The sequence below is a fragment of the Diuraphis noxia genome, unplaced genomic scaffold (genome assembly GCF_037042655.1).
Source record: "Diuraphis noxia isolate RWA-SAM2 unplaced genomic scaffold, SU_Dnox_SAM2 contig0005, whole genome shotgun sequence".
NCBI classification, from domain to species: domain Eukaryota; kingdom Metazoa; phylum Arthropoda; class Insecta; order Hemiptera; family Aphididae; genus Diuraphis; species Diuraphis noxia.
In genome coordinates this window covers 17,818,995-17,835,642 of record NW_028301715.1, presented here as the reverse complement: position 1 = coordinate 17,835,642, position 16,648 = coordinate 17,818,995, and the positions used below count along the sequence as shown (strand labels likewise).

General features: G+C 27.7%; 1 protein-coding gene across 1 annotated transcript in view; it reads right to left on the bottom strand.

Moving 5' to 3' along the window:
- Sp1 (transcription factor Sp8) overlaps nucleotides 1-4,745 on the bottom strand; it is an 83,123-nt gene extending 78,378 nt beyond the window's left edge. The window contains exon 1 of the mRNA XM_089228688.1: nucleotides 4,090-4,745. Coding sequence (XP_089084814.1) covers nucleotides 4,090-4,200 — 111 coding nt within the window. The 5' untranslated portion in view covers nucleotides 4,201-4,745. The remainder of the gene's footprint in view (nucleotides 1-4,089) is intronic.
- Between the last annotated feature and the right edge of the window lie 11,903 nt (nucleotides 4,746-16,648).

Below are 16,648 nucleotides of genomic sequence, written 5' to 3'. Positions count from 1 at the left end.
AGTGTTTATGACCTGTTAATTAAAACAAAGCATAATGGTTGCGGCGAATCACCCTGTACATAATACACAGCTGAGCGGAGCAACTGTGGTACATAATATTCACCAATTATTAAATTACTACTGCAGCAGTCTACATGCATATTAGGTAGGTATACATGTACTTCATATATATATATATTTCACACGTTTACATTATGTATATAATATTATTAATATTACTATATTATAAACTCGAGAAAAAATTGTTGCCATTTTTTTTATTTTTAGTTTTAGTGCCACTTAAGTCACAGCGTGTGTCGTAGCTATTATCGTATGTACATTATATGCCTACGGGAAATAGTAATATACCAGATAGTAAATAGTTTTATTTTATTATAGTCAACTTGTAGATTATTATAGGTATATATTACATTATATAATATAAATGCACATAATTTATACATTTTGGCGGACATTTACGATTTTTCTTATTATACATTATAAACCTAATATATTAAATTCTTTATAGGAACATAATTTGTGGTCTATAACGCAAACTACATATATAATATATTATATATTGGTAAATGGTATACGCGAGAAAATTGTACTGAAACTTTATTGTGCACCTATTGATATTATTTTATTTTTTAATAACTTTTACAAAGTTTAATACAATTCTGGACCTCCCCTCCCCGAAATTTTTTAAAGTAGAAACATTTTAGCACAATATAAATAATTAATTATTATATGTAAATTGAATATTATAATGACGACATATGTTTTTAATAACGATGATAATCAAAAATTTTTTATTCTTAACGTTAAAATGTTCGTTTTCTATAATGAGTATCTATAATTAAAAAAATGTTGGACCCCCCCCCTCCCGAATTTTTTTTCTGTTACGACTTTGTACTAACTAAAAAGTTAGTGTAGTCGTGTAGATCCTATTGCTAGCATTTCTGTAATCATGGTGTTATTAATATACATATTATTATTCAATGTTAAATGTTGATACAAATATTATTTTAAAAACATTAAAATTACATAACTATATAACATATTATTATATTATAACTACACTTTATAATAAATATGATTTTACAATATTATATTATATACTTATTATTAATTGTGTATTTATGATATTATTAAAAAGATATTTTAAAACATAATTTTAATGTTATATTTGTAATGTTGTTTGCTCATTTTAAAATTATATTCTAGTAAAGTGTTATAAAAAGAGAATCGATATAATAACACGTTATATGTGTTTATAACTAACACAAATCAAGTATAATACTATAGAAACCCTTTAAGTTAAGTTATGAGTTTATGACATTAGTTTCTGACATAATTTTTAACGCCCAAACCGATGCGGTTGCAGCGGGGAGAGATCGCAAAACGGAGAGGTCCCAAATATTATTTGATTACGGGAATATAATCTGGTTGAACGCACATGCACACGAAGTGGGTGGTATTTTTTGATCGAAAAACGCCCCGAGATTTGTCATGGTTGTATAATACGAAGACACAAATTAGAAAATACGGCGTGTTCGATTTATTCAATTGACTGAATGTGTGATGTATACACGCGTATAATACACAGAAACCTTAATCCAATTTAAATTATTATTATTATTATAATTTATTGAAATTGTACTTAACTTTCAAACGAAAAAAAAACGACACGAAGACAATTAGGAAAAACCTGATGTCATATATGTATCGAACACTGCTCTATTATTACACATATAAAATATTCATAAAATATGGTGGAACATGATATTCATTTGTCTCGAATGTCAATAGAATATATAGATATATTATGTATTAGTACAATTTTTTATATTATTTTCAAATAATAATTAATATCATTAATATAATACAATTTAGTATAACATTGTGTTATAACTTTTAAGGTAAAAATACTTTAGTGTCACAATCCAAATACAACGCTAGACTAAATCATTATACTTAATTATTGTATATTAGATATATTATATCATTAACATCACACAGTGGTTAATATAATATGTTGTATCAACAACTATAAATGATTTATTTATTTTTAGTAGCTCATAATTGTCTTCATAATGTTTATATGATGATGATGATTTCGTCAATTGGTCTTAAAATTGTTCTAACTTTAATTTTACCATTGAGCACAAGCTCAATTAAAACACATTTATTGGTTATAGTAAACAAGATGTTATTAGTATATAATATACTGTGCCACTGTGGTGTTAGTGTATTAACGGTACCTACTTATAATAGTTTTTACTAGTTTTATGTTGCTATGTTTGTTGCTTATATTATGGTATACACTATATAATATTATTTTTTATTTTTTAATCGTGGATATAATATAATATAAAAAATTGTGCTATATTTATTGATCCAATATTGTTCTAAAAATGGCACTAACTTAAAAATGTTTCATAAAGAAAATAGAGTCATGGTCAAATTTTTAGTTGTAAGAAACATTTTCTTTTATAAAATAGGTAATGATTATATTCAACATTTTACTAAAATGCAAAATTATGATAATATACTTATGAAATTAATCATCAACATTTTTTATCAACATTTAATTTTATTTTCCTGAACGTTTATATTCGTTCATGACAAACTGTAATAAAAATATATTCACAACTAATATTTAATTTTGAAATAAAAAAATGTTACAACTTATTTTAAGTTAAGCTTACTATGCATATCTCCCTAGGTCGATAATCCAATAAATTAAATAAAACAAACATTATTTATCGTAGTAAAAAGAACATTAAATATAAAACATAATTTAAGCCTAATTTATATTTATTAAAATATTATGAGTATATATTATATATATACTCATATATATATATATATATATATTTTTTTTTTTTTTATGAAGATTGCATTAAATATCGCACACTTGAAATAACATAAACCATATTACATAATATTACTCAAAAAAGTATCGAATTATACTTATATGTCTAACTAACAGGTGTACATTATATATAATATAATATTTAAAAACATAAGACTACAATAAATATAATAATTCAATTATATTTGTATTACTGGTACAATATATATATAGGAGGTAAGTATACCTACATATTATTATATGATTGTTGTTATGGTCTACATCGTACCTATATAAAAATCTACCCAAATATACGCCAAAGAGTCCGACAATGAAGATGTTATTATTATCGAGTTTGTTAACCAGATGACTCGACACCTTTGGTATACGTCCAAGTTACGCGCTTGTTATATGGGCGAACGGGCGTCTAATCATTATACGGCTGCTCTTTCTATTATATTATGTACACCGTTATTGTCGATCAATCAATTTATTTCTGGTGTTGTGAAAAATAAAAAAAACAACCCCGGGATTCGTAACGATTTCACACACACCTGCGATATCCTTTCCGTGCGTTTCCCCGCTTGATAGACAACGCACATTCATCTCAATTTAAACACGCGCGCGACGTGACAAAACATCTGTTTTTCACAGCGAACATCGTCCTCGTACGTACAATAACATAAATGGCGACACGGCAATATAATTATCAACGTACAAACATTTGTATCGTCTACGCACGACATGCGTATTTCGGGCGCCAAAATAAGCCGAAACGGAACGAACTTTCCGACAAAATCACGAAACGCACATCAATATGTGTGTCATCATCGTAGATAATTCTCGCGCCAATAGTCTGCCCAGGACGGTGAAGTTACGGGTACATTATAGGACATAATGTCATAGATACACCTTTACGCTAATGTCATTGAGTTTTGAGACTATAACTACAGATTATGTATATATAATTACATTGTAGTTGGCTTATTAATCAAATAAGTTTCATTCGGCACGGATGAGAAACCGAGAAAGGAACAAATTGTTAACCTATACCTTAACTGTAGTGGACATTTTTTTTTTGAAAAACATCCTGAGAACTTTGGCCGAAAATGCAAAAAAAAATTGTTGTCTGATACGCACTTAGTATAGACACTCGTATATATTGTTATTTTATTTTTTGATCATAAATCATATTATTTTGATAAAGTATTTAACGACAATTAAAATCGTATATATATATAGGTCGGACTTACGCTCATGATGGTCGCTCCGTCGCGGTCGTCGTTCTTGTGATGCCGGAGTTCTGCGGTCCTTTCCTGCTGCTGCAGACTGTCCGCTCTGTTCCGCCGGTCATCTTCTTCCATAACCCACACGCGCACTCTGCTGCAGCGGCTCACCACTCGCCCACGCGCACATTATTTATACATCATAATAAAAAATATATAAGATTATAATATACGCGGACGAATGTGTATGTGAGTGTGTGAATGAGAGAATGAGAGAGAGAGAGAGAGAGAGAGATGTGTTCAAACGATGATTAATATATTGCTTGTTTTCGTGTTTGTGTGTGTGTATGTGTGCGTGTGTGTGTGTGTGTGTGTGATATGATAATATTATAATATTATAATATTGTACCAACTCGGCCGACGGACGGCGGCGGCAAAGACGAAAATGCGCGGACGACGATTTATTTTTATTTATCACATTTCCGTGCGTTTTCCCGCGCGCATCCACCGCGGCCGGACGAAACACGAGCAAACCATGTTCGCACTAATGAAAATATTATTAGCTTTACTCTTTTTTTTCGTTTTTCGTCGGTTTGTATTTGTATTTTTTTTTCCTTTCTTCCCTACTCGCGTTCGTGTGGCGTATAAGCGCGTGTATCCCACCACCGACACAGCAATATAACGCTGCTGCGACGACTTGTCAGGTCTTTTCGTGAACTGTGTATGTGTGTATGCGTGTGTGTGTCTGTGTGGCAGCGGCGGTGGTTTCCGCCGGGCGACAATTATCTTCCCCTCGATAATTTCAGCGTTATTACGTATACGATATACGTACGTGGGTTCATTCCCCGCGCGTGTGTGTCCGTGTGTTTGTGTTTTTCTGTGCTCGTGTGTGTGTGTGTATAATGTATATATATATATGCGTATTTTTTCTCTCTCTACTATTTTTTTTTCATTATTATTATTATTATTTTATTTGACTCGAGTGTATATATGTGTGTGTGTGTGTGTGTCTGTATGTATACGTGGAAGGTGTATGGAAATGGCCATAATATGGCGCCTCCCACTTAATGAGACCGGCCGTCTCGGCCATCATGACATACGCTCATACACGAGCGCGCGCGCGCCAACGACGTTGTATATATATACACAGGTAGGTATATATGTACTTCCAGGTATATATATTCACCTATCCATCAACCGGAGACGGCGGCACGTCGTCAGATGCCGCCACCTGTCAGTCTGACAAACTTTTTAACTTGTTCCCGATTCAAAATCGTTAATTTACTTTTCCGGTGAGTGTACCTATATTATACTATATATTATTATTATATGTATTAGGTATAATACGCATATGCATATATACTATTATAGATACACGTAAAGTACATAAAATGTGTATATGGAATATGATTACAGATATTCTGAAGTTTGTTATTTTTTACTATTTTTACAATAATATATTATATTGTACCCTGTTGTTAGTGGCACGTATTTATTTACACAATATAGGTATTACACATAAGTACATAACATTATTGTGATAAACTGTTTTGACGACAATCAAATTGATTATTTGCAATATTTTTACACTGAGATTTTTATGTTTATTTGCATGGGAGGAATCCGTTTGTCATACGCAGCTAGACCACAATAAGTCTTATATAGATGATATATATATATTACACAGCGGATGATCTGAGACATATTGTACTGATAGATTGAACTATTATATAGATATATAGAGGTGTAATATAGCGATGTATATGTTAGCATATTATGATAAATTTATATTAAATAATATATATTTTATACATTTATGTATTAGTCTCTCGACTTTGGTCATATTATAATATATACAGCGTGATTTTTTTAAGCATGCTCACCCCATTTTATGCTTAAATTATGCATATATTCAAATTCTGTTTTTTGGAATTTTTAAGTGTAGTTAAAGACGATATTTTTGAGTACTTAGATTTTTCACAACTTTTAAGGAGTATCCTGTAGCAATACCAACTTAGGTTTTTCAAATGACAACCTATATGTTTTAAAGCAAAATGTGATTCAGATAATTTTTCTGAAAATTTTGACATATTGCAATTTGCAATCAAATTTCGAACGAAAACTTAAAGAGTTATTCTACTTGAAATACTAAGGAATAAGGATAAAAGTCTAATACTTAAATACCTACATTTAGTACCTAACCTTGGCCATTTAGTAATAAGTAGTGATTATTAACAAATATTTTATTTTTATATTGTATACCGAATTATAATTATCGTATGCATTTACAACGTAGGTATTTAAGTAATTAGACTTTTATCCTTATTTCTTATAGAATATAGAATATTAAAATAGATTGAAATTAATGAAGAATAATTGTTGCGTACATATATACAGTGTGATCACGATAAGTGGAAACACTCAATAACTATGTGCAGGCTTCATATATTTCAATTCTGCTTTTTCGGCTAACTAATAAACATTATTATACACATTTTCAAATAATTAGACTATTTTTTTGACACTTAACTTTGCGCATGCGCACAATAACTTTTTTTTTTAAATGGCATGATCCATTTTTGACCACAAATTATTTTTTTTTTGGTATTTTATGTAAATATTTGATTTATGATCATTTCATCATGAATTTTATGATTTTACCTATTGTTAATATAAAATTACAATAGGTAAACAAGTATTTCATAAATTGGATTAGTTATTTTTATTTTTTTATTATTAACTAAGTATTTTATAATCTGTTATACCCGTGCAAATAATAACGTAAAATCAAATTGCTGTAACTCGGTCATTTTTTGACTTAGAAAAGAAATTCAACCACTAAAATTCATAAAAAAAATACCAAAATAAATAATTTGTGGTCAAAAATGGATCATGCCATTAAAAAAAAAAAAGTTATTGTGCGCATGCGCAAAGTTAAGTGTCAAAAAAATAGTCTAATTATTTGAAAATGTGTATAATAATGTTTATTAGTTAGCCGAAAAAGCAGAATTGAAATATATGAAGCCTGCACATAGTTATTGAGTGTTTCCACTTATCGTGATCACACTGTATAATATTTGAAAAGTATTCACTTATTGAAAAGTTTATGGTAATTTTGTGATTTATTTAATTTGATAATTTAAAACCTAGCTCAGAACTTTTTTTTTGTAGTGTAATTGTGAATAAAGTCATTTTTAGTCTTTTAGATGATAATATAATATATACATTATAAATTAACGCACGTAACTTCATATTTAAAAGTATTAAGTAAGTATAGGTAAGCACATCGTAAAATATCATATAAACATTGAACCTAAGTATATTTTACTGTACTATAAATACCTAATTGTTAAGAATGTTTTTATTGATTTATTCGATAATTTATAATTTGCAAGTGAAGGTTTTACTTTTTATACGTATAAAGTAATACCTATTATAGGCACAAATAGTATTAAATTGGTTCCTACATACATGCCTAATGTATGACTGTAGGGCCTATCATAAGTGCGTACTATAACTTAGTTTCAATCACACACATATAGTAGGGTACACGCGTTTCATAGTCTTATTTTCTTTGATAAATAAACAAACTTAAGAGTATTGTATACTTACATATTGTGATTTTAACACAAAACTAACTACTTCCGCTTTTGTAATACGCAGTTTTAAAAATAAGAACAATCGTGCTTAAAAATATATTACCAATATAAATGTATAATATGATATATTGTACGCTCGGTTAGTCGGTTCCCTGGTAAATGTTATACACATTTTAACTGATACCTAACTAAACCTATATATACAGGGTGTGTCACGAGCATTATAAGCACCTCTTTTCGTCAATAATACAGTTATATTCAAAATCTGATTTTTAGCGTTTTTAAATATACCTACCTGTTCTACTTATCGAAAGACTATAAATATATTCAAATTCTTGTGCTTTTTTTTTAGGTAGTTACTACTTAAGGAAGTCATTATATAGAGATACAAATTTCTGTTTTTCAAATGAAAATCGACCTTATTTTCTACTGTAAATTATTTAGCACAACATTTTTCTGAAAAATGATATATGTATCTGACTTAAAATTTGAACGAGTAGTTTTCGAGTTACCTATTTAACTATGTGTACATAATGATTTTGTGGATTTCGAAGTAATGTGATCCATATATTATAGTCATTTGAACATTATAGTGATTGATATTGATCTGACAACATTAACAATTATTTGTAAACATTTATCCAAATATATTAATTACTATAGTATTGGATTTATTTTTAAGGACTTGTGTCTATTGCTCTTAATAAAATTTTAACAACTAAAAAACTATGCATTCAAATTTTGAATTAGATACATTAACATTTTAAAAAAAATGATTCACAAATAATCTTAGACCGTCTAGTAGGTATTTATTAACATTTTCATCCAAATCTTAATGTTATAGAATAAATACATTTATATATGACATCGTTTAACTAAGATTTTCTGACATATCGTTATCACTTAAATGTCCAAAGAAATGGGTATAACTACAACTACCTATACTACTACCTATAAAATCTATATGTTAATATATTTATTGTCTTACCTTTAAAAAATCTACACTTACGTATAGCTTTTAGTATAATATAAAATCTAAACAATTGTTTTATAAATGTATAATAGCACATGACTCTTTAACAGTTATGTTTAAAAATATTTAAATATATATATACTTAATAGGTATAGGTATACAAATTATATAAACCAATTTGATTCATTTTGAGAAAAATTAAATCTATTTTATATTGTTACTCGAAATAATTATTCAATTTATTAGCACCTATATTACGTAATATTATACACATTAATACTATGGCTATAATATGAGGGAACTTGGCTATTTAAAAAACTATAAAATAAAATACAGTTACACAATGTACAGTGCACAGAGATATACGTAAAGGTTATACGTATGATACCATATAGAAAATGGTTATAAAGCATTAAAAATATAATATTCAGGTATATTTAAAACAAATTTATATAATTAAAAATCAACCTGTTAAAAAAAAAGGATGAAGTTAAATTACAAATAATTATTTTATAACGCACAGGATGATTAGGCTAATGTATACACCTATGCTCAGGTTATGTTAGGTTAGGTTACAAAAAAAGAAATTAATTCAATAAATTATAGTGGGTAAAAAAATTAATTTTCAAAGTAGTTGAATTCGAATATGAAAATACATTAACTATATCTTATTCGTAGTATAGTATAATATATATTGTTTTATAATGTAGATAATTTTTAAGAATTTTAAATTATTCCTTATCTTATAAAAATAACAACTGCATGCGGGTTTGGTAATTTGTTAAACACGTATATAATATATAAACTTTGTTGTGTGTATATATTATAAATTATAATTACCTGTCTAATTATAATATGTACATATTGATTTTCTAAGTATGATCACTCTTTTTTATGTGTAATATTAAAATGTTTTATACTTTTAATAATGATATAAATTATTTAACAAATAATTTTTCTGAAAATATCAACGTATCAACATCAATAATGAGTATAGTCATTGAGTTATTTGACTTATTGTGTATAGTATAATGATGATAGTTCCATACGTATTATGATGGGTTATAGTAAGATAATATGGGACATAATGGTAATTAGACGATTTTAATATTAAATAATAAATGTTCATCTATCATAGTAATATCATATTTTACAATTTGTAAAACTGGTTTAATTATAATAAACAATAGATACAATATTCCATCTATCATTCTATCATACACTTTTTTTAAATCATTTTTAAGAACTTTTTTTAAATCATTTTTAAGAACTATTATCCTATAAAATAAAAAGTTTTTACAACTGAGAAACTACTCGTTCAAACTTTGGATTAAGTACTTCAAAATTAAAAAAAAAAGTTGTCTACTAAATAATTTTTACAGTATATAAGAATGGAAGTTGTCGTCTGAAAAACAGATGTATGCATCACCACACACGAAATTCAACAAATAGCACAACAAATCTCATGTATTCGAAAGTATGAAGATCTTTAACTCTTTAAGTATATTCAAAAATTCAAAACATTATAATTTGAATAAATTCATCGTTAAAGGAAAAAATGAAGGTACACATGCCTATAGTGAATCATTCTGTAGATACAGTTATAATAGGTATAGGTACTCCCAATTTTTCTTGTTGCAAATGACATCCGATGATGGGTCTCGCAGGTACAATTGCAATCCGGAAGCGATTTCCACCGAATTATTATATATTAGGCGGTGCACATAGGTACTATACGAAATAACGAATTTATACATTTTATAGGTACCTACCTATATAGCTGTATAATAAATTGCGAAGTCGATAGATAAGTGTATATATTAGACGAGACTTAATGCCTGAAACTGCAGCAGCAACCTACAAATATGTCCTTCGACATTTATATACGTATATAAAATATAAGTATCGGATATGTATATAATATAAACCTAACCGTATTATAATGCATCTACACGAAAATGTGAAGTAATAATAAAATCGTTCTATAAGGTATTAATACAATTATATTACTGTGTTACGTCGAGGTCGATCCCGACTCTGCCGTCGAGAGGGTTATATATTATATATACATATTTGGATTCAGTATAGACTTAAAGTTATAACTTTGAACACTGATTGATATACGCGTTGTAAAGCAGAAGTAATTTCCAATCAAACTATCTATATAATAATAGCTGGTGGTATAGATACCTATGCGAATAATGTCGTGAACCAAATATTGTAATTAATAAACCAATATATATGTGATAAATATATGTTTATAAATGTATTGGGCAACGGCGACCGATATAATAGGTATGAACGTTCAAACTTTAAATATACGTTTTATACATAATATTATTATAATGTATAAACATTGAAATATTATCTAAAGTTATTATGTGCAAGTACGTGCGTGCCGTTGCTCATTGGCATAAATGTAATAGTTAATAGTTTTACTGAGTCACGAGTGCTTATAATAGCTGACTATAATGTGATGTGTGAATTTACGCAAGACCATTTTTGATGCACCTGCAGATATATCACATATACATAAGAATCTAGGAAAAAAAATCCCCGGAAAATAAATCCACAAGAAAAAAAATCCCCAAAGATATACTAACTGTTCTAAAATAATAATTAATAATATAATATAAAATAATTTTAAAAAAATATAAAATTTGAATGATAACTATTATAATATTATCTTGATCACACAGCTAGATTACGCAAAAATTAAAAATAATTATGATAATAATGAACAATAGTAAATACATTGCGCATAAAATAAAAATAATATCTAGGTATATACCTATATAATAAAAAGTTAATCAGTTCTCTTGCGTATATAATATGTTATTACTCGGAGCTGTCAAAAAATCCTCAATAGTTATACCTAACTGTAACCTAGGATGTACAATTATATTATATAATATATAAGTAAACTGGGGATTTTTTTTCCGGAGGTTTTTTTCCGGTAGTTTTTTTTCTGGAGATTTTTTTTCCGAGTACCATACAGAACCTGCACATTATATCATCAAATTTAAAAAGGACACAAATTTGTATACTTTATTTGAAATATGAAATGTATAACTTAAGTTATAGGAAAACACAAATGGCTATACTATTATAAAGTTATGGAAATATTGTAGCCTGTAGGTACAAGTAAAACAAACAAACATATAGGTAATATTACATTCATATGTTTAAATCTCATATATAGTAAGGAAGTAAGGTATTTAATACATTGCACCTATACATATAAGAATAATGTAATAATATTAAGTTATTATAGTGAATGAAAAACGTGTGTTATAAATTGATTATTGTTCAAAACTCGAATGGACCTGGTGGAAATGCGCGGTAAAAACCAGGACACGGATTAAAAACAATTAATATTGATGCATTTTTTTTTTTTTTAAATCGTACGTTTGTCGTTTACTTACGTTTTTAGAGTTTTACTACATGACAGTCAAGTGAGTCAACCAGAAAATTTATTCTGTTTTTTAGTATAACGTCAACGGCTTTATTGTAATATCATTTCATATTTGTATTCAACGATGCATCTAGATAATAATACCAGCGCCATCTATCTTCGTCTTTTTTACCTTTCTCGACGAGCCCGTGAAAAACTTGGACGAAGTTATGTCTTCTAGTGTCGATGTGAAAAATCTCCCACGACAAAGTTTTCGTAAAAGTATTACCTATTCATAAATATTAAAATATAGGTACAACTGGTATAAGGAAGTCTGAAATAAAGCTTTTTATTTAATAGGTCAAACATTACAGTATAATAGTGAGCAATTTAGACATAAAATAACTGTCAAAACGATTTTTAGTAATTAACAAAATTTAGTTCAACAGAGCCCAGAAATATTCAATCATTGTTTCTTTGTGAGTATCACTACATTAGACATTCAAAGCACATATTATGGGTATAAAACCGAATAAAGGTAACCATTTAAGAAGGTGGTATAGCATAGTATAGCATAGTTCCTTGTCTATAATGTAGCTTATAGGTATGCTTATACTATAGGAAAAAAGTCAAAAAAAGTTTTCTTTGGTGTGTTAATGTCGTTTTAGATTCTGAGCGGAGCCATGAATGTATTGGTTTTACCATGATGTGTTTTTTTTTTTGTGTCTATCATCACGTTTTGGGGCAGTAAAAGTGCTTTGATTTTTGACTTCAGTACCTCGTTCGATCAGAAAGTGAATCTAGTTGGTACTTTGGGGGGGGGGGGGGGTCAAAAGTGAAAAATTCTTAATACTTTTCTAAATAATCGAGAAAAACAAATTAAAAATTAAGGGGAATTTTACGCACACTCGTTTTTCGACAAAATCGATTTTGGTTTTTGATGTAATTTTAAAACAAATGACCATAGATACATGAAATTTTCACCGAATGTTTATATAAGTATATTCTATCCACCATGCAATTCTCAAAAATTTTCGACTTAAGTTGAACTATTCATAGGCATTTTAAATTTTCGATCATTATTAGTTTTTTTTTTCTATAAATATCGATAAAAATTTATTTGTTAGGTAGAAAAGCTTGAAAATTCATTACAAGGCTTTTAACACATTTTAACAATAGCAGTTGAAAAATAAAATTAATTCATAGTCACAATTTTTTTTTTACAAGGATTCAAAGTTTGAATTTTGACAACATACGTAAAAATCACGAAAATTCATAAATTATTTTGTGCAAGAAATTCATTAAAAATTTTCCTTTTATATCTAAGATTTGAAAATTTAATACATGGCTCCATCATATTTTTACAATAGCAATTGAAAAATAAAAGAAATACATAGTCACAATTTTTTTTTACAAGCATTCAAAGTTTGAATTTTGACAACATATGTAAAAATCACGAAAATTCGAAAATTATTTTAAGATAGAAATTCATAAAAAATGTTCTTTTTAAATCTAAGATTTGAAAATGTAATACAAGATTCCTTACAAGTTTGTCAATCTTTATCACAAAAAAAATGTCCACCGGAAATTCAAATTAAATTTTTATGAGCATTTGAAATTTAAACTTTTACAACATTTGATTTTCACTGGATTTCACATTTAGCGATTTTCATATTTTGATGTATACCTAACTCTAAAACGAATGACCGCAGATACTTGAAATTTTCACTGAATGTTTATATAGGCATTTTATATATAGTGAAACCTGACTTAACAGACACCTGTATATAACGGACACCTCTCTTAACGGACAAAATGACCGGGTCCCGGCAAAAAGATGGGCATTTCAATGTATTTCGACCTGTCTATAACGGACTCCTTCTATTACAGACACGGACAATAATATTTTACTCGACAATTTCATAACGGACAAAAATACATACATACTACGTTGATAAGAAACGCAATTAGGACATTAAGTGAAAACACGGATTACGACTAATTAAATTATCCATATATACATAATTCATAATTATCCATCACGAGTTGGAAATTACCAAATCGAAGCACAAAAAACAAACATCAATAGAATCATTTTTTAAGAAATAATTAATAAATTTATATGTAATGTGTCATTGAATGTATGTATTACATGTAATATAAAAATAATAATTAAAATTAAATTTATAATGTATGTGTACAATATATATAATACATATTATAAAATAAAAAACAATACAAATAGTAATTTTTAAAACATTGAAACCTGTCTACAACGGACAATTATTTTGGTCCCGCGACTGTCCGTTATATACAGGTTTCACTGTATTTGATATAATTTTCAAAATATTTAGATTTGTTTTAAGCTGTTTACTGACATTTTAATGTCTCATTTTTTTTTACAAGCATTCAAAGTTTGAATTTTGACAACATATTATGTAAAAATCACGAAACTTCGTAAATTATTTTATTCTACAAATTCATAAAAGTTTTTCTATTTAAATCTAAGATTTGAAATTTAAATACAAGGCTCCTAACATATTTTACGGTAGCAGTTGAAAAATAAAAGATATATATATATAGTCACACATTTGTTTTATAAGCATTTAAAGTTTGAATTTTGACAACATAAAAATTTTTCTTTTTAAATCTAAGATTTGAAAATTTTTAATAATCTATAATATATCCTACACAGATAAACCGTCTTCGCTCAGAATCGTTTTTCGTATACAATGATATAATATCATTGGATTCAAATTTAATTCCATCCATTATTACAGTAACCCTCTTGTAACTTATGCCTATACTGTAACCTAACCTAACCTGTTCTATGCCTATAGGCTATAATACTGTACAGCAGAGCGACATCCACGACTTACCCGCCTTTTTTTTTTATTAATTGATATATTTTAAAATTGTATTTTCAATACTTACTGATGAATAGATATTCAAAAAATTAATTCTCTAGAATGCACGATAGACAACCCAACGAACACCATCACTTTTATCGGTTGTTGAATGTTGGCCAACGGACGTGGACAATTCGATATTTTTAATTTTTTTATCAGGATTTGATGTCACCAGCGACCAATATTACAACAAATATCAAGTTTGACGTATTTCGTACGTTTAGTTGCTTGTTACCGTGAAATTATGGCGTAGATTTATATATACCATTGAACATTCCCACGATTCGATACCGACCTAGTCTGTGTTTAGTGGGAATACGTTCTCATACTTAGTACGTGCATATCACATAATGGAAAATTACAAATTGTGGATACTTACTATAACTTAAAATTAAAACAAATTTTCTTTCCACTTCTGTCAAACTTTTAGCATACAGAATATACAACTAGAATGTGTCAACATGTATCATGCATTGTAATGTGATTGATTTTGTGTGGCGAAATGTAGAATGCGTATATTATTCTATATACCTACCTATATTCTATACAGTAGAAGTAGTAGTCTAAAAGGTAGATAGTAGATTATATACAGGGTGATTCTTTTATCAAACAACACTTATATGGTGTTTGTGTGTAAATACCACCTAACATACACCTATAACACACAAACACCACCCAACTTTGGGAGGCTATATCTTGTAAACGAATTGACGAAAAATGAAAATTTAAACGTGAAAATTCATTGAAAAAATAGCCTTTTAGTTTATCAAATTTTAAGTATAGGTTGTCATTTGAAAATCAAAAGTTGATAATGGTTAACCTGAAAAATATAAGGGTGAAAATATTTAAAAAATATATAGTTCTAGAACAAGATGGTTCCAAAATTTTGAAAAAAAAAAAAATTTGAAAAAATTCAATAGTTTTTGAAATAATGAGTGTTGTTTGATAAAATAATCACCCTGTAACGACGATGGTAGAAAATTGTTTGAATTTATTAGTATTACCTACTAAATATTCATTGTGAAATAAATGTAAATTAATGTAAAACCAAAATACGTAATAGATTTGTTTGCTAAACAACATTCTAAGCGTTTTAAATTCTGTTTATGATTATTACCTGTAGGTAAGCATATTTTTTCTTTATACAAATGTTTTTAATTTTATCCTAGTACAACTAGGCTAACCTACTTACTCTGACTTGTTTTATATAAGTACCAACTAAATTGTTACCCGTAGGTTCATTTATTGTTCATTATAATTATAAATGAATGAATAATAATGCATACATTTAAAGTTAATACCTACCAATATAAGTTTTTACTTATTGTTATAAAAAAATTTTTATGTCTATTATTCAATAGTTTTTTTTTTTTAATGTTGCCCATCCCGAATGGATGACTCCGTATAAATCGAATTATACATATTAGTATACACTAAATAATATAAGTATATAGTAAGTAATATAATTAAAAAATTTAAGTTACAATAGTGTAGATATATTTTTAACATAAATAGTTAAAAATAATAATTATTATTATTAATGACTAACGAAGTAATGAGGTAGATAGGTTTTAATGATGAGGCGTTTTTCTATTAGTATACTAACGCCAATATGCAAAAATGACATAGGCTGCGTGGGTGATGAGTCATACAACAACAGATCATTTAAATATTCGATGATAGTCGAAATTTATGAGTGACGAGCGTCCAC